General features: G+C 17.4%; 3 protein-coding genes across 3 annotated transcripts in view; 2 read left to right on the plus strand and 1 right to left on the minus strand.

Annotated features, from left to right (window-relative positions):
* Positions 1 to 1,242: 1,242 nt before the first annotated feature.
* PGSY75_0710000 (hypothetical protein) lies at positions 1,243 to 12,037 on the minus strand (the record flags this gene model as incomplete). The annotated part of the gene is made up of 7 exons (XM_018784962.1): positions 1,243 to 6,534; positions 6,668 to 6,899; positions 7,158 to 7,885; positions 8,076 to 8,220; positions 8,393 to 8,520; positions 8,620 to 9,348; positions 9,485 to 12,037. The coding sequence occupies 7 exons, from the start codon at positions 12,035 to 12,037 to the stop codon at positions 1,243 to 1,245; spliced, it is 9,807 nt and encodes a 3,268-aa protein (XP_018642463.1).
* A 1,446-nt stretch (positions 12,038 to 13,483) lies between these two features.
* PGSY75_0710100 (hypothetical protein) lies at positions 13,484 to 14,893 on the plus strand (the record flags this gene model as incomplete). The annotated part of the gene is made up of 1 exon (XM_018784963.1): positions 13,484 to 14,893. One exon carries the CDS (start codon positions 13,484 to 13,486, stop codon positions 14,891 to 14,893), a length of 1,410 nt encoding a protein of 469 aa, XP_018642464.1.
* Positions 14,894 to 16,451: 1,558 nt separating this feature from the next.
* The window catches only part of PGSY75_0710200 (hypothetical protein), a gene marked incomplete at both ends in the record, with an annotated part of 8,310 nt that continues 2,645 nt past the window's right edge, over positions 16,452 to 22,116 (plus strand). Inside the window, one exon of the mRNA XM_018784964.1 lies at positions 16,452 to 22,116. This exon is cut by the window's right edge and continues 2,645 nt beyond it. Coding sequence (XP_018642465.1) covers positions 16,452 to 22,116 — 5,665 coding nt within the window.

Here is a 22,116-nt window from a genome sequence, read left to right on the forward strand (position 1 = left end):
ATAAAAAACAATTGAAAAGTACAACATTTGAATTATATATAAGTATATATTTGTCTTATATATAGATATAATAGAAATATACAATTTTTTTTTAGCACAAAAAAAAAAATATATATATATATATAAATATTTATTTATATTTATATTTTTAATTCTGATTTTTTGGAATATAAATTAAAAACTTCATTATATCGAATAAGTGCTCCATACATAATATATATATATATATATATATATATATATACATACATTTTTTTTTTTGTCCTAACTATTTTTAATTTCATAAATCATATTCTACTTTAATAAAAAAAAAAAAAAATTCTAAGAACCATGCAAATATATATATATATACAATCAAATATATATATATATATACATATATTTTTTTTTTTGTCCTAACTATTTTTAATTTCATAAATCATATTCTACTTTAATAAAAAAAAAAAAAAATTCTAAGAACCATGCAAATATATATATATATAAACAATCAAATAAAATAAAAGAAAAATACTTATTTTTTAAAATAAATACATATATTATTTAACTATTTCAATATATGTACATATTAATGTTATAGAATGTTTATATATATATATATATATTTACTTATTCATTTTAATTTTTTTTTTTTTTTTTTTTATTATATTTCCATTTGTTTTATAATATGTATATCATATTGAAAAAAATGTAGCAACTAAATAAACATGTATATATTATATAATATTTCGAAGATTTCTATATGACTCTTTTTATATGTTTATTTAAAAAAAAGGTATCCATTATATAATGCACAATATTTGAAAACTTGACCATTAATAATGAAGTATTTTAACAACTGTTACTTTTTTTTTTTTTTTTTACAAACTTATGTGTACACAATATATATATATATATATATATATATTATATATGTGTTGTAATTTTTTTTTTTTTTTAATAAATTCTTATAATCATACAAAGTGTGTAATAAAGAAAAAACATATTTAAAGTCTTCTTTATATTTTGTTTTTTTAATATATTTAAAAATAAAAATATTTTATATATAACAAAACATGCATACATTATTGACAAGGTATTACATTTTATAAATATTAAAAAAAATGAAACAAATAAAAAATTTTAATAATGGAATGATATAAATATAGTAAATGGTGAATGGAAAATAAATACATATATATATATATATATATATATATATATATATATATATTTATTTATTTATTTATTTATTTATTTTTATTTTTATTTTATCATGACAAGATTGTTAATATCTATAGAACAAGATGTGTCGCTATCATCCTTCGTTTCAAAAGATTCCTTCAAATTATCTTTTCCTGAATTTATATAATCTCTCGTATTATTATTTTCTACTATTTTTTCTTTCTTATTATTTTGATTGGAATTTTTTTTCTCAATTTTAAAAATGCAAGATGAATAACCCAAAGAATCATTTGAAGTACTACTATTATCAAATGGTTTTGTTTCTTTTTGTACTTTTATTTCATCATCTAATATGTCAACAAAAAAATCAACATGATCTTTATTATTAATATGGTTCTCGGAGGAAAATTTTTCATAACTACTATTTTCTTCTTTATTGTTATCATCGTTATTATCTACGTTATTGTAATTTTTATCGTTATAGACATCCTCTTTCTCATCATGGTTATCTTCTTTCTCATCATTGAGATCTTCATTCTCATCATTGAGATCTTCATTCTCAACATCTTCTTCGTCATCTTCATCATCTTCGTCATCTTCATCATCTTCGTCATCTTCGTCATCTTCGTCACCTTCGTCATCTTCTTCATCTTCTTCATCTTCTTCATCTCCTTCCTCGTCATAATATTCAGCTCCTCCCACCTGACCATCTACACTTTCACTTTCATCACTCTTTTGACTCGATTTGTGCCCCTTCCTCATGACAATGTAATATTTCCACAAAGACAAAAACTTATTATAATAATAATATTTATAATGATTCATATTTGTAACATATTTGTAGATAAAGATGTAAAAATATTTTCTCAGAAGGCTCACGTTTTTTTTATCCTGAAGAGTTATTAATATTTGGTGAATGCTCTTCTTATATTTGATATAATTCAAGAAAGCAAAATAAAATTTTCTTTTCAAACATATTTCGTTCCCCTTTTGATGTTTCAGTGTTGTCATGACTTGTTCATATTTTTTAATACGAGACATTGTCATATCATATAAATAATAAAAAACTTTATACTTCATCATTTTGATTCTTTTCAAATGAACAATATCGAAATTTTTCTTCTCAATTTTAATTTTATTTATAGAAAAAATTAAAAGAAAGAAATATTTTTTTATAATATTTTTATTATATTGTTTTTGAAATTCATCAAATTTTTGTTGGAAATATTCAAATTGATTGGCTTTCATAATCCAAAATTTAATAAAGTTAGATAACATTCTTTCTTGTACTTTTTTATAAAAAATTAATGAATTATATTCACAATAATTTTTCCATTTATGTTCTACATAATATTGTTTTAATGAAATTATAAATTCAGATTTCCTACGATAATTTAAAAATTGTTGTGACAACATGTCTAAATAATTTAATTGTTTACATTCTTTAATATATTCCTTCCACTTATTTAAGAAACAATTTATTATTCTCTTTTCTCTTCTATCATTAATGGTTTTCTCACAAACATTTAAATGGTAATTATAAAAATATATATTGGTTAATATAATAAAATATTTTTTTAAAAGATATTCTTTTTTTTGATTAATAATATCTGTATACAATGTTGACAATAAAATATTTTTCTTTTTTTTTATATTTTTATATTTTAATAATATAAAAAATATTTTTCTTTTCTCTTTTTGTATATTCTTCATTTTATATAATTCTAAATATTTTCTTAATGTCTTATTCTTTTCTTTATATATATATAAAGAATGAAATGTGTCATATAACATATCATTTTTATATTTTAAATATTCACATATTTGATTTTGAATAAATACAAATTTGCCTTTTTCTTGTAAACAATAATAATTTTCATTTTTCTTTTTTAAAATATAATAAAAAGAAAATATATTATTTTGATATATATTATATAGATATATATTTATCTTTTTAATAAAACATACAAATTTATAATGAATACTCCAAATATGCATATATGTATATAATATATTTCTTTTCTTTTTTTTTAAAAAATTATATAATTTGTTCCACATCAAAAAACATTTGTTTATTATTATATTATTTTTAGATTTTACAATATTATTATGATTATTCCTTAAAAATCTTTTTTTATTTATATATTCTATCCATTTATTCATAATTACTCTTTTCATCTTATCATTATATATTTTAAACATATAATGTAACACATTTTTAATTTTCTTTATTTTATAATATTCATATAACCAATAAGAATAATACATCTTCAATGTCTTTTTCTTATAATATGTTTTACAGTATTCTTCTATATGTTTATGATATTTTTTAACCTCTTTATATTCTTTTAAAACAGTAAATATATCTTTTATTAATTTATTATTTTTGTTCTTGATAAAATTTTGTATTACTACATTTGTATTATATTTTCTTTTATATATAGAAAAATATTTTAATAATAAATATTTATTATTCTTTTTTATTATTTTCATATAACGATGATAAGACATCCATTTATTCCAATATAACATCCTTTTAAAATTATTCATATGCATATATTTTTTTATAACATTATTTTTACTTTCATTATATTTGGCTAGCCAATCGTCTAAATATTTTCTTTTTTTATTTATTATAATTTGCTGCAATTCATCTCTGCATATCTTTCTTTTCTTATATTTCTTATTCCAAACAGAAAAGAGATATTTTAATTCTTTATATTGAATAGATGTATATATATATAATTGTAATTTGTTTAGAATATTATTTTTTTTTATTATATTATAATATATAAGAAAATATTTTTTTTCTATATTCTCCTTTTTCTCTTTTATATAATTATAGAATTTGAATTGTTTAATAATAGGAATAAATATATATTTTTTAAAAAACAGTTCATTTAGTGTGTTGCAAAAATGTATATATATTTGTTTTTTTTCATATATATATATCCATTTATAAAAATATTCTTGTAATTTTTTATTATTCATTTGTTTATTTATATAATAATATTTTTTTTCATATTGATATAATAATAACCATACATAAAAAAATGTCTGTTTCTTTTTATTATTACAATGTTTTTTAATTATTGCATAATTTCTTTTCTCATTCTTCATTTTTATATAATATAAATAAAGTTTTTCAAAATATATTTTTTTTATTCTATTAAAACAGACTTGTTTTAATTCTTTAAATTTTTCTTTATCATAATTATTTACTTGTATTAATTTATGCCATGAAATAAATATCAAATGTATATGTTTTTTTAAAAATATTTTTCTTTTCTTTTTTATTTCTTTAACTTTTTCATTAAATAATATAATCCATATACCAAAATATTTTTCAACGATTTCTTTTGTCATCTTATTTTTTATATTATTCATTTTATTTATATCAATTTCTCTTCTCTCTTTTTTATATTTACAATACATTTTCCATGATATTACACTTTTTTTAAATCTTTTAAAAAATATATACATTTCAATTATTTTCTTCTTTTCAACATTTAATAATAAAAATGAATAATTAATTTTTATGTTACTTGAACTATTGTCTGTATCTCGAAAATTTGATAAAATATAAATTTTTAAATCTTCATAAAATTGTCTTATATATTCTTTCATATTCTCTTCAATTCGGTTTTTTAATAAATCCTCCTGTATATTTTTGTAACCGCTTAATATGCACATTTTGTTTATACCACTACAATTATAATTATAATTATTTTTATTATTATAAATATTATTTATAGATATATTTCTAATGTCCTTTTCCTTTTCATTTATTTCTTCATTTCTTCTTATTATATATTCTTCACTATTATTTGATGAACCTACTGAAGAAATGCATGACACTTGTGACATAAATAAATTCATATTTGACATCTTATTCAATTTACAATTCATGTACTCATGAACATTTTTTTTTTTGTTGTCATTTTTATTTTTCTTATCACTATTAAGATATACGACATATTTATTATTACAACTTTTTCTTAACATATTTTTATTTTCTCTTTTTATTTTTTTATCCACATATATACTTTTTTTCTTTTTTTCCTTTTTAGATATATATTTCTTATTTAATTTATTTGAGCCTTTTAATTTATTTTTTTTTATATTTAGATTATTATTGTGCAGGTCAGATACGGATTCTTCTTCATCAACATAACTATCTTTGATATATAGGAAATTGTTTATTACTTTTGTTATAATAACACATATATTATTATTATTATTATTGATATCACTCACAAGTTTATTATTTCCATCCATTGTATTATTATCACATTCATCACTCTTGTGATCATATCTAATATAACGACTAAACAAATAATAAATAAATATTAATATCTTAAAATGCTGATGTATGTCCTTATCCTTTATACTTATCATCTTTATAAAATTAGAAAGAGAAATACTCTTCTTAAAAAACTTCAATAATAATTTTTTCATTTTTACAGACAAGAAATTAAAAAAATAATTGTATAAAATATTAAAATGCTTTTTAATATGTAGACAGAAATAATACATATCATAATAATCATACATCAATAAATAATTTAATAACAAACTACTCATATTACTATTCTTCAACATATAGCATATATGTATATGATTTTGTATCCCTTGTAGTTTTTTTTTTTTTTTCTCTTTGTATTTAATTTTATTCAAATATAATAAATCATCCTGTTCAAATTTTATTTCGTTATATATTTTGCTTAACATTACAACTTTCTTTTTTAAATATAAAAATTTGTGTAACATATATTTTTTTTTATTAGACAAAGGAAAATCCATATATTCATAAACACGATCTTCAAGATCTTTATTTTGATTTTCATAATATCCAAGTATATAATTTCGATCAATATCTATATTACAACATTTCAATTTACTTCTATATTTAAGTGCTTCATCAAGATTTATCATCTTACAACTAGATGAATGAAATAAACTGTACATCTTATATAATACATAGATATTATCATAATTACTTTTAATTTTTAAATATAACATGAAGTAAAATATTTTGGCTTTCTTATTTATATTAATCAGTTCAATTTTTTTTTTATATTCTTTTTTTTTATCAATATAATATTTCCATATATCAAAATGTCTTCTTAACAAATAAAACAAATGATTATTTCCTATTTTTAAAATAATCATATTTCTTTCCATCATTTTTATTTTAGAAACATGACAAATTATATTAAAATATTTTTTCTTAAATAATTGTTCACAGAAAAAAGAAACCATATTCTTCTCTAGTTCTCTTTTTCTTTTTTTGGATATACGATTCTTCAGCGTCTTAAAGCATTTCTGTAATATTTTCTGGTTCATTTTTTTTTGCATTTTTAAATATAATTTCTAAACAGGAGGGGGAAAAAAAAAAAAAAAATATATATATATATATATATATATATATAAGGATATAATATACAAACAAACATAAATATATATATATATATATATATATATATATATATTAATATATTATTACCTCGTGTATTTTGGAACACTTTCTATTTATCTTCAATTGGTTTATGCCATAACGATATATTTTATTTTTTATTAATTCCTCCATTCTATTTAATAATAAAAGAACATATTTTTTTTTGTTGACCCTTCTTTTCATATTAAAGAAAATTTCAGATTTCACCTTATTTACTCTTTTTCTTAGTACTGACAAAAATGTATTCCTTTCTTTTTTTCTTTTCATCACGAATATGAACCTAGATAATCCAAAAAAAAAAAAAAAAAAAAAATACATACACACACACACACACATATATATATATATATATAACAACACATATGTGATATAATAATAAATACAAATTTGTAATAAACATTTATATATTTATATCTATAATTTTGAATATATTAACAATAATATTTATGAACAAATGGATAATCTCATTTTTTTTTTTTTTTTTTTTTTTTTTTTTTTTTTTTTTTTTTTTTTTTTTTTTTTTTTTTTTTTATCGTACCAGTTGCTAAAGAACTCCTTTTTTATTTTATTATCTACCCTTATTCTTATTTGATAAAAATTACTCTTAACCTTATTAAGAAAATTATAGAAATTCATAATAGCATAGAAATATGTAGCTTTTCTCTTATTTATCAACTCTTGTTCATTCTTCCTATATGTGAGTCTTCTTTGTCGATATATTTTGATAGCGTTAAAATATTTTGACATTATATTATTATAAAAAAAACGAATGGCTTTTTTATGTGTTCTCCTATTTTTTGTATTACATTTTAATATAGAGAACACATTTCTTTTTATTTTAGTTCTTTTATCTATTAAAAAATTATTAAACAAAAATTGTAAGGTTGAGTAATACTCACAATTTTTGTATATTACAACAAATGATCTATATTTTAATTTATATAATAAATGATTATTTATTACATAGACAAAATGTTTTATATTCTTATTTTGTAAAAAGACATTCTTCCATTCATTATAAAATAAATGTACAATATTCTTATCTTTTGTTTGCCTATATTTATATATTTTGCTTTCCCTAATTTTTCTCTTTCTTACTTTATCGAATGTTTTTTTCCATGTACTAAAATATTTATCTTTTATTAAATGACAATTCTTTAATCTTATATGCTTTTTTAACCTTTTAATTTTTATATAGTGTTTCCATCTTTTTATAATATTTTGACATATAAATACTTTGCTTCGATTTCTTAAAAACAATTCAATCTAAAAAAAAAAAAAAAATAAATAAAATAAAAATAAAATAAAATAAAAATAAAAATATCTTATGTGTACATGTGTGTATTATTATTATCGTATAAATAAATCAATGAGAAAGAAACGTTCCCATGATGAATTTAAATAAATAAATACACACATATATATAATATATTTATATTTATATTTATTTTTATACCCTCTTCATTTTCTGATTATATAGAAATAACGTTTCAAAAGTAAGAATACTAAATTTGAAAGCAATAATTTTTTCTACCTCTTTAAATTTGACATTTATTATAAATGAAGTATACCATTTACTTAAAAACTGTAATTTTTTTTTCCTACATAGAAAGCAATATATATATATATATATATATATATATGTATATTTGTATATTTTTTATACAATATGAAAAAAAAATTGCAGTATTATAAAAATTTTAATGCATCGCGAAAAAAAAATTAAATTATATTAAATTAAATTGAATTAAATACATGTCTTTATTTATATACCTGTTGAATAAATTTTTCATGTTTTCAAGAAATTCCTTTTTATTTTGTTTAATTTTTATGTAATTCTTCCATTCATTGAAATATCGATATATCCATATTTTGTATTGTATTTCTTTGAAATGTAGGAACTAAATGGTTAAAAAAATAAGAAAATAAGAATATGACACCATAATGAAAAATGTATATATGAATTTATTTATATATTTATTTTTTTCTTTTATTATTACCTTTTTCTTTTTTATAGCACGAAAATGAACAAATAACAAAAGAATACGAAAATATTTTCTTTGTATATTTAAGTCAAAATGATATTGTCTATTTTGCAATTCTTTCTTTCTTTTAAAAAACTCTCTTGTTATATTTCTCCATTTTATTATACATAATCTTTTTAAATATGATTGTGCTATATTATTTAATGTCTTAAAATACATAACATTCTTTGAATACATAAACAATGACATAAATGCTTTTTTCTTATAGTTCTTCATACAGTATAAATCTGCTATTTTATTTTGTATCTTCTTTCTTCTACATGTACTCACATATTCATTTAATGTATCCCATACTTTTTTTTTCTTTTTTTTTAATAAACTTTTGAAAAATTCGACAATTTGTTCCTTCTTTAATTTGTTTTCTTTTGTTATAGCTAGCCATTTCATCCATATTTTCTTAATTCTTTTCCTTTTATTATTTACATCAAATTTCTCAAAATTAGAACGAAAATTTATATATTTGTTCCACAAAAAGACCCAAGTAGAAAAAAGCTTCTTTTTTAATATTATTTTTCTTTTATACTTATACTTTATTAGTTCGTTGTTTAATTTCTTCTTTTTCTGAATCAATGAGAAAAAACGCATAAAATAGTTTTTTAACAACTTGTTATTAACTAACTTCTTGAATTGTTTAATTCTCCTACAATCGACTAGCCAAGTGTCGAATATACGTTTATACAAGGCCTTAAAAAAAAAAAAAAAAAAAAAAAAAAAAATGTATATATAAATATATATATATATATATATATATAATACCAATGGTAACATATATATTTATGGTTACATTTATATTTGTATTAATTTTTATTTATTTACTAACCATTTTGATTGCAAAGGATATATAGGGCAAATTAAATTTCAACTTATTCATATTTACAAAAAATAAGACAGGTATATATGAAAAGACAATATTCAATGTTTTATAAACAAACATAACATTTTCATAAAAAATATTGACATTAATTTGAATGTTTTTTTTTGTAAAATATTTTTTATGTATATAAATTAATGTGTTTATATTTATATTAATATTAGAGAAATTAATAAGATCAAAGAATGTTTTTGAATGTGTTTTGTTATCAATGGTCTGATATTTCCATAACATTTTGAGAATGAAATATACAAAAAAGTTGCCATCATTTTTGAAATTATAAAATGTAAGTATATTTATTTTATAATTTTTATGATAAAAGATCCATTTCATAAATGCTTTTGTTTTTAATTTATTTTTTGAATAATCATCCATTTGTTTTGTTTTTTTCTTTTTCGTTTTTCTATAATTTTTATAATTATACAAAAAGTGAAAATAATTTATTAAAAGCTTATATTTATATTTATTATATAATAATATATATTTGGTTGAATTTATAGAATAGTAATTTTTCCAGTTTGTAAAAATGTGTTGTACTTGTTCCTTATTTTTTTTTTCATATAAAAACAAAAATTTCTTTTTCAAATTAAAAGATTTTTCTTTATGTTTTTTTATAATATCAAAATACTTTTTAAAAATATACAACTTATTTTTATCATGATAAATTTGCAATATGTTATTAAATTTTGCTTTTTCATTATATCTATGTATCCATTTTTCCATATAAAACTTTAGAAAATTAATTTGTTTATTTCTATTAATATTAAAAAATGATGTTTGTAACTTTTTACGTTTACATACATATTCTTTCAGAATAGTAAAATATTTTTTGAAAAATATATTTCGAACCTTTTCTAAATATAATGTATAATATTGTTTAAAAAATATATTTTCTCTATATATTTGTATAAATAATGAAAAGTATTTATAAGACAAATTATATTTTGTATTATTATATATGACAGAATAATTTATATGTTCTTTTTTTCTTTTGTTATAAAATAAAATAAAATGAACATAACATTTGATTACTAGATTTTTATTATAAATATTTTGAATTTCATTTTTTTTCTTTTTTTTCATTTTTTTGTTCAAGAAATTATTTTTCCATAAAAGGAAGAATTTTTTTTTTTTTTTCTGAGTAATTTTTTTAGTAGCATATTGAAGTGTTTTTCTTTTTTTAGTATAATTTTTCCATTCGTTAAAAATATGAACAAGGTAAATGAAATTTTTTTTTTTTCTCTTTTTATATTTATTAATAAAATTATTAAAAAATTGTTTTAATAACTTTATATTTTTTTTATTAACAAATTTATCATAAGCACTTTTAAGATAATTTTTCTTTTCATTATAATAAAACCACAAATCATAATATTTTAACAAAATCTTTTTTCTTACTATTTTATTATATTTTTCAAGTCTTTTTTGTAATATTTTTTGTTTATAAGAATGTTGAAACCATGTGTAATAATATTTTCTTAAAATACAAAAGGTAAAGAATATATTACTTTCATTATATAATTTCATTTTACTATTTTTATCTTGCAAACTATTTCTATTCGTTTTTTTTAAATGTTTATTTTTAATAATTTTTTTATATACATTATGAATTATATCTCCGTTCAGAAATAATTTTAGCAAGTTTCTATTATTTTTGTGTAGAAATGATTTCTCATCTATATGTATTATATTGTTATCATCATCATCATTATTTTTTATATTATCATCTTCAATAAAATAGACGCATGGATATTTTTCTTTATGAATAGGAATAGTTTGATTATTATAAGAAATAATAATATTATTATGACTACGATTATTATTATTATTATTATTATTAATATTATTATTATTATCATTATATATAATACTTTTTTGTTCTTTTTGTTGATTTTTATACAAATAAGAAGAGTAAAGGTTATTCAATTTTTTGTCTTTATTAATATCATAATAATAAACATCTAATTTTTCTTCCTTTGCCTTTTCATTATATAAAGGTTTTATTTTTACAATAGTACTACAAGTATTATTCTTATTATTAATATTATTTTTGTGTTCATCGTTTTTTAATATGATAAGAGGATTAACATATTCAGAATTTTTATAATAGCTATTATGTTCCCTAATAATATTATTATTATGACAATTTTTTATATCCCTAATTTGATATTCATCTGAATGTCTTATATTTGTTTGCATATACTCATCATTTTTATTATAATAATAATTAAATTTATCTACATTATTATCAATAATATTATTATTACGATTAATTATATTATTATCATGGTCAGTTATACTATTATCATCAATTATATTTTTACATATTATTAATAACTTGTTAAATATTTCATCACATAATTGTTTTTTCACATTATATTTATTTGTAATATCATAAAAAAATTTTAAAATACTGGTGAAATTTAATTCTTCATTATTAAAATTACATTCATCAGCTGACCGGTATATTATTTCTTTTATTATATCATTTATATCAGTCATTTTTTTTTTTTTTTTTATGTATACATATTTATAATAACATATGTCTTATATTAATGCTAATACAATATTTATACACACATATATATATATATATATATAAAGAATATTTATGTAACATTGTATGTCATACTTATAATATAAGGGGCCAAAAAAAAATAAAATAAAATAATAAAAATAAAATAAAATAATAAATAAATTATGTTTATATACAAGAGAAAGGGGGAAAAAAAAAAAGAACGAATATTTTAACATATATATATATTATATATATGTGTATTAGACAAAGTTCTTTTATTTTCATACATTTAAAAAATATATATTTATCATATTTTTACACAAAAAAAAAAAAAAAAAAAAAAAAGGATTTAAAAAGATATAAAAATTAAAACAAAAGGATAAGATATTCAAAATATTAAATTTTCGAACAATTAAAATGAAAAGTATATATTATATATATATATATATGTAAATATATACAATAATAAGAATATATTTATAAAAAATATATTTTTTCTTTATAAATATTCCCTTTAAATATATATATTATTAATATATATTCCCTTATATATATAAATATTAAAAAAAAAAAAAAAAAAAAAAATTGGTTTCATTTTAATATTTTTTTTTAAATGGACATATATTAAATATTATCATGTTTGAATTTTTTGGAATAAAAATTTCTCAAAAATAATCGACCTTGCTTTTTTCTCCTTTTAAATATATGCGTATATTGATTTATATATTTTTTGTGCCTACTATATATATATATATATTATATATATATAATATTATTACAAAAATATAAGCGCATTAAAAAATATATATATATATTTTATTTATTTATTATTATATAATATATATATATATATATATATAACCATTTTGAATATTTTAAAATTATAAATATATTATAATATATATATATTTTTAAAGATTATATTTAAATATGAATATCTTTTGATTGTGTATAATAATATAATATATAATTCTATTAAATTATTCATTCTTTTATTATTTAATTTTTTTGTTCTCTCTTTTTTTTTTTTTTTTTTTTTTTTTTTTTACTTTTAAGGGTTATTTTATTTTAAAAACTATTTTGAATAATGCATATTTATTGTTATTAGAATTATATTAGTTAATATAATAAAAATAAAAAATATAAATATAAATAAATATATAAATATACATAATATTCATACATATATTTTAAGGTTGTAAGTTTATTTTTTGTTATATATGAATAACTTATAATTAGGAAAAAAAAAAAAAAATTACCTTTAATATAACTGAATGTATGTATATATATATATATATATATATATATATATATATATGTATTTATTTTATATGTACATTTATTAATTTGTTTGCTTATTTGTTTATTTATTATTTATTTATTTATTTATTTATTTATTTATTATTTATTTATTTATTTTGGTGGTTACTATGAATAGTTCTGTGTTAAGGAATTTGCAAATACCTTTTTATATTAAAAATGGACAGAAGAGATGTTGCGATTTATTTCTTATGAATATGGTTGTTAATAATAGACATATGAAATACATTACAAATATGAAGCAACAGAATTATTCTTCTTTTATTTGTAAAAGGAATAATAATAATAATAATAATAATAATAATAATAATTTATGGTATAAAGAAGAAAGATATATGTTTAATATAAAACCCAATTTAAACTATAATAACTATAAAATGTTTAGTAGTAATGTAAAAAAAAAAAGAATAGGTAATAAATCATTCGATGAAAGGAATATGACAAAAGATGTAGAATATATATATCAAAATAATAATAGCGATTTTTTTTTTGATAGTGATGAAAAATCATCATATATTAATAATTCTGAAATGGAATATGAGAAGAAAAAAAAAAAAAAAAAGAGATCCAAAATAAAATTACTTTTTTATTCATTTAATATAATATTTGGGGGATATGTAATTTATAAAATATATAAAAATGATCTGAATTTATCAAAAGCTGAAGAAGATATTATAAAAGATATAATAAATATTTTATATTCTAATGAAGAAAAAATAAGTATAAGAAATTCGAAATTTTTAACATGTCTTAATGATGAACTAAATAGACAAATAGCCATGTATTTTATTCAACTAGATACTGATAAAAAATCAGGATTTCTACGAAGTGATGCTATACAATTATTATTAGAATTGAATATAAAAGAAGAATATCCAATTATTAAAAAATTTATTAAAAATGGTATTGGAAAAAATAATGATGAAAAAAAATTAAGTGGATGTTCATTACAAGAATTTGCAGAATTAATTGAAAATATTATTTTAACAAATAAATCACCAGCAATAGATGAACAAGAAGAAAACAAAACACCAACATTTAAAAATGAAAAAGAATATTATATGTATATGTCACAAAAATATTTAGATATGCTAGTTAATTTTATTAAAACTACTAATTTATATTTATATTATCAAATGAATAAACAAAGAAAAAATAATGATATCAATTCATTTCCATATGATATGGATAGTTTTGAAAAAGAAATTTTAAATAAACTTACCACATATAATAATAAATATGTAGATAAAACAAATCTTTCTTTAGATTATCTATTAAGTAAAGAAGAATTAAATAATCTAAGAAAAAATAATAACCCATCCAAAGGACAAGAAGATAGAGAATTATTATTAATAGAAAGAAAAAAAATTGAAGAAAAAATTAAATTATTACAAGATTTACAAAGAAAGAGAAAAAATCTTACAGATATAGAAATTAAAAGATTGATAGATCTAAAGGCAAAATTGAGGACAGTTAAAAAGGCCATATGGAAGGAGGAAATAAAAAGATATTTTACTTAAATGAAAAAAATAAAATAAAATAAATAAATAAATAAGTACATATAAAATATATATTTACTTTTATACATATTATTTATAATTTTTAATTCTTTCTTGTTTATCATTTTTATTAAGCATATAATTAAATTTATGTTTACACATATATATATTTATATTTATTTATTTGTTTGTTTATTTTTCTTTTAAAATTCTTGATTTAATAATATACTTTATTTTATAATATTATTATATTACTTTTTTGTATTCTTCATATTTATTTGAATATAAATTTAATTTTTTTTTTTTTTTTTTTTTTTTTTTATTATTTAAAGAAACATTTAATATTTTTAATTTATCAACCTTATATGAATGAGCATAATGAAAAAATTATCTTATTTGTTTTTAATACGTTGAATGGTGTATATAAATAGGTAATAAGTTTGAAATATTTGTTCCAAAAAAATATAAGCATATAAATAAAAAAATATATATATATATATATATATATTATTTATATTTATATACACACACATATATTTTTTTTTTTATTTTAACTACCTACTTAAAGAATAAAAAAAAAAAAAAAAAAAAAAAAAAAAAATTAAATAAGCCTAAGATTATTTACCAAAATTTTATTCGCGAAGAATAAATATAAATTTACGCACGCGTGAAAAAAAAGAAATATGGTAAAATACAAAATTAAAAAAGAAGGTTCATCAAAATATATACAATTATTTATATGTATTCTTTCTTTTCTTTTCTTTTTTTTTTTTTTTATCATTTTTATTATTTATTTTATTTTATTTTGTTTTATTTTTTATGGAAATCAATATTTCAGAAATTTACTAAAGGTTCAAAATATGTGAATATTTATATTTTATAATACATTCATATGTTATTAAATAAATATTGTAAAAAAAAAAACATTAATGAGAATTACAGTAATATATATGTTTTGTTTCAATTTTAATGTTTTTTTTTTGTTTACAAAATATATTTTTTTTTTTTTCCCTATTTATTTGCTTTGTATTTATTGTTTAATGTTCACTTTGTATTTTTTTTTTTTTTTTTTTTATTTTCATGCTTAACCTTAATTGTTGCCTTACATATATAAATAAATATAAGTATAATATATTATATATATGTATATATATATATATATATATATATATATATAATATTATATTATATTATATAATTTTAACACACAGTAATATGAATTTTGAGTATAAGTATATATATTTTGTTAAATATTTTTATTATATATATATACAAATATATGTATTTATATATTTATTTATTTATATATTTATTTATTTATATATTTATTTATATATATATATATTTATTTATATTTTACACCTTTTTGTTATTATTTAAAGTTTACTTACTGAACAAAAGGTTCTTCCTAATATTATTTTAGTAAGTATATAAAATTTTCAAATTTGTATGACTACAATATTATATATATACTCCACTTAAATATACATATATATATATATATATATATATAATTATTTATTTATTTATATGTCGTAGTTTTATATATATTTATATTTATAATATCATAATGAATGTCATGAAAATAAAAGAAAAAAAGTTAGAAGACAAGGATGTACCTAAAAATAAAAAAGTGTCAAGCAATCGAAAGGATGAAAAATGTAATAGGAACACTCGAAATGAAGAATATATAAAAAATACAACAAAAAAAGATAAAATAGAAAACATGGTTAAAAAACTTGATGATATAAAAAATAAAGTTACAGATTCAACTGATGGTTTGAAATGTGTAGAAATTTTATTTAACAAAGCTGGAACGAATTGTTTATCACCTCTAGATAATGATCTTCAAAATAAAATTGGAAAAAAAAAAAATACAAACTTGATCAAAAAGGAAAATTATAAAAATAAAAATAATAATAATAATAAAAATAACAAATGTGATAAATTACATAATACATATCTTTTCAATGGAACTGTTAGAAATTTCGAATATTTAAGTGTACAAAATGTTCATAGCTTTTTTCATAAATATTTTTATTTAAAAAAAAATACAGATGATAGATATGATAATATTCATTTTGAAGATATATTAAAAGAAAATAAAAATAATTTTTCACATTTAGACAAACAACACTCTGATATAAATCCTCTATTTATTGCATTGCCATATGACGTACTCATGGATGAGAAAGATGAATGTAATAAAATGATCGAACATATATCAGATTACAACAATATAGATTTAAATGATAAAAAAGAAGAAGATTATAATGCACTTTTAAAAAAAAATACAGATATAGAACATAATAATAAAAAGAATAAAATGAATGCATATCAAAATGATATTTATGATTTATCGAATAAGAAAAGGAAAATATTTAATAATACAGATAATATAAATTTACAAATGGATGAAATGGTCTCATTCAATAATTACAGAAAAGATAATATGACAACTAATTTTTTATTGAATCATTATAATAATATACATAATAAGGAATTAAATTATTTGAATGAAGGTATTCATAAAATAAATGAAAATTGTATAGATTCAAAAATACTAATTTTAAAAATATGTAATATAATTTTTGAAAAAAAAAAAACAAAAAATATGCAAATTTTAAAACATTTGGATTTAATGTTTAATATAATAAAAAGTTATGAAAATGGAAGTATATATGATGAAAAAAAAAGTTTATATGATAAGGAAAATATTTCTTCAAAGGATAATATAAATAATTATAATAGTAACCATCAGAAGTTCTGGTTTGAAAAAGAGAATTATATATTTGATAATAATAATAATAATAATATCCAAATGAATGTTGTAATACAAGATGAATGTACTGAAAAATGTAGTAGTAATTATAATTTAGATAAGACACTTTTTTTATTTTATAATATTTTGTTAAAGGTATCAGTACATATTTGTGGTTTATATAATACCTTTATGGATATAATAAATTATAACTCAACCGACCCAATTAATAACAACAATAATAATAATAGTAATTATAATAGTAATAATAATGATTATTTTATTTCGTATGAGCTAAGAAAATTAATTGAATCCATTAATATGTATCAAAAAGGAGCAAATGCAGCATTATATTTATTTCACTATATTTTACACATTCTAGAAATAACTAGCCAAAAAAACAATAATATGTTCATTATAGAAAATGAAATATCAACAATAAAGAATTTTATTAAAATAATTAATAAGTGGAAAAAAATTGATTCAAATATTTTAATAAATATTGTACAATATAAAAATTATATCAACACACAAAATGATGATAATATAAATAAATCAAATAAACAATTAAATATACAACAAAATGAAAATAAGAAATATAAAGTAAATCTTATTAATAAAGAATTGGTTCGTCATAATTTTGAAATAAGAAAAATAATTATTTGCAAATATAATAATAAAATAATTAAGTGGATGAAAAAAATACAAAATTTGTACATTATGCATGCCTATAAAAATGATCAAAATGGTAAAAGTAGTAAAAGTTATTATAGTGGACATGTAAATATAGAGGAAGACAAAGAAACAAATAAAGAAACAATAATAAAAAAAAACAATGAAAATATCATATTGACATATCAAAATGGAGATAATAATCACATACAAAACAGTTGTGATATATATACAAAGGACAAAAATGAAAATAAAAAATATAACTATTATAATATTTCTTGTGATGCCGAATCTTTTTCTTTCTATTTCCACTGCTGTAATATAAATACATTTTATTGGTATAAAAAAGAAATAGATATTAATAATATGAAAATTATATTTTATCTTAGTAATTTATTAACAAAGGAAGTTCAAAATAGTGAGTATATGAACAAACAAATGAATTCCTACTTTAAAGAAATTAATAATTTATTTTTTGATATAAAAGATATATATGATATACTTTTATGTTATAATAATATGGAAAATATAAATAAGGAACAAAACCAAATCAATAATTTCACATGTCAATTAAATAATTTGACAGATAATGAAGATATATCTTCCAAAGAAATACAAGAGCTGTTAAGAGATATGTCGAAATGTAGTAATGTTATAAATGTAGATAAAATTATGAATAAATATAATACATATAATGATGATATGAAAAATCTGGATATATTAATATCTAAGAATATATATAATAAAATAATGTCTACTACCTTATATAATAATTTTGATATGATAAAATTTATTATAAAATGGATATTTATTAATGTTATTAAAATATATGTGAAGCATGTACATATGATGTATATAAATCATGAAAGTAAAATAAATGGACATAACTCAAATTATTATTTAAATAAAAATAAAGATATACATAATAACTTAGAAGGTAATCCCATTATGAATCAACAATTTATAGAAGAAGAAATTGAAAAACGTGTTAATATAATTAAAGATGAATTAGAAAGTGAAAAGAATATAATTATTAATAATATAAAAGAAGAGTTACAGAATGAACAAAAAATAAAATATGATGATATAAAAACTAATTTAGAGAGAGAAAAAAAAGTTAATATGTATATGAATATTGAACTAGAAAAAGAAGAAAGAAGAATTAATGATGAAATGATGATAGATTTTGACAAAAAAAATAAAATGTATGATGATATTTTTAAAGAATTAGAAAATGAAAAAAAAAAATATAATGAAATTCATATGGAATTACAAAATATGAAAAAAATCAATTCAGAAATTAATATTGCCTTAAAAGATAAAACTGCCAAATATGAAGAAAAATGTGTAGACATAGAAAAATTAAATAAAATGTATGAAGATACTTGTAAAGAATTGGAGGATAAAAATGTTTTATATGAACAAATAAATACACAACTATATAAAGAAAAAATAAATAAGGATGAAACATATGAAGAATTAGAAAAAATAAAAAATATAAATAAAAATATTCAAATAAATTTAGAAAATGAAAAAAAAACAAACGAACAAAAGGATAGACAAATAGAAAAGCAAAAAATGAATATCAAAGAAATGAATATACAATTAGAGAAAGAAAAAATGATTAATAATGAAATTATTATACAACTAGAAAAGGAAAAATTAAATAATAAACTTATATATGAAGATTTAGAAAAAAAAAATAAATTAAATTTAGAGCTTGAAGAAAATTTTGAAAATCAACAAAAAAAAATTAATGAAATGGTTATACAATTAGAAAAAGAAAAAATTATTAATAATGAAATTATTATACAATTAGAAAATGAAAAAGTAAATATTAAAAAAATTAATACAGAATTGGAAAATATTAAAAAAATTAATATTGAAATAAATGAACAGTTAGATAAACAACAAAAAATAAATAATGATGTGCAAATAAATTTAGAAACTGAAAAAAATGAAAAAGATAATATCATTATAGAATTAGAAAAGGAAAAAATAAAAAATATACAACTTAAAAAAAATATGGATGAAGAAAAAAAAACAAATGAATCATTAAATATAGAAATAGAAAGATTATATAAAATAAATGAACATGTATTATTAAATTTGGACGAAGAAAAAGAAATCATACATCAATTTACTATAGATCTAGAAAATGAAAAGAAAAGAAATAACATTCTACAACTACAATTTGATGAGGAGAAAAAAAAAAATGAGCAAAATTATGAAGATCTATTAAAAGAAAGAGAAAAAAATAAAGACTTACAAATTTTTTGTGATGAATCCAAACATACTATAAACCAAATGATTACAGATAAAGAAAATAAACAAATAGAATATAATGAACTCAAATTATTGTTTGATCAAGAGAAAGAAAAAAATGAACAAATGAAGGAAGATTTACAAAATGAAAGACAAAAAAATAAACAACTCGAAATTATTTTTGATGACGAACAAAAAAAGAATGAACAATTAAATTTATCTTATCAAGAACAGAAAAATATAAATGACCAACTTGAAAATGAGTTTCAAAAGCAAAGAAGTACATATAAAAAAATGATAGCCAAGTTTGAAAGAAAATTTATGATGAAAAATTCTAATGATCTACAAAAAATGAGAGATACACAAAATGATGTTGACCAGATGAGTGATGAAAAGAGCAAACATATTAACCAGATGAGTGGTGAACATAACAAAGATGTCGACCATATGAATGATGAAGACAACAAAGATGTTGACCATATGAGTGATGATAATACCTTTCTTCAATTACAACTCGAAAAAGTGAAACAGGTCAATATTGATATGATTATACAACTAAAAAAAGATAAAAAAAGAATTGATGATCTAAATTTAGAATTAGAAAAAGAAAAAGAAGCAAATGATAAAATTAGCATGCAAATGGAAGAATATAAAATGAAAATAAAAGATATAAATGAAGAATTAGAAAAAAATAAAAAGAATATAGAAATTATTAACCAAGAATTAGAAAAAGAAAAAGAAACGAATGAACAAATAAATATACAATTGGAAGAAGAAAAAAAAATGAATGAACAAATAAATATACAATTGGACGAAGAAAAAAAAATGAATGAACAAATACATATACAGTTGGATGATGAAAAAAATATGAATAATAAAATGAGTATTGAATTGGATGATGAAAAAAAGACAAATGAACAAATAAATATACTATTAGAAGAAAACAAGAAAAAAATTATACAATTAAATTCTTGTCTAGAAAAAGAAAAAGAAATAAACGAACAATTAAATATACAACTAGAAGATAAAAAAAATAGCATTCAACAAATAAATATTAAATTAGAAGAAGAAAAAATAAAGAATGAAGAAATAAATATTAAATTAGAAGAAGAAAAAGAAATTAATGAACAAATAAATATACAATTGGAAGAAGAAAAAATAAAGAATGAACAAATAAATATACAGTTGGAAGAAGAAAAAAAGATGAATAATAAAATGAGTATTGAATTGGATGAAGAAAAAGAAATTAATGAACAAATAAATATCCAGTTGGATGAAGAAAAAAAAAAAAATGAACAAATAAATATCCAGTTGGATGATGAAAAAAAGATGAATGAACAAATAAGTATACAGTTGGATGATGAAAAAAAAAAAAATGAACAAATAAATATACTATTAGAAGAAAACAAAAAAAAAATTATACAGATAAACTGTCATTTAGAAAAAGAAAAAGAAATAAATGAAGAATTAAATATGCTACTAGAAGATAAAAAAAATAACATTGAACAAATAAATATTAAATTAGAAGAAGAAAAAAAAATCAATG

This window comes from Plasmodium gaboni, chromosome 7 (genome assembly GCF_001602025.1).
Source record: "Plasmodium gaboni strain SY75 chromosome 7, whole genome shotgun sequence".
In the NCBI taxonomy this organism is placed as follows: Eukaryota; Apicomplexa; class Aconoidasida; order Haemosporida; family Plasmodiidae; genus Plasmodium; species Plasmodium gaboni.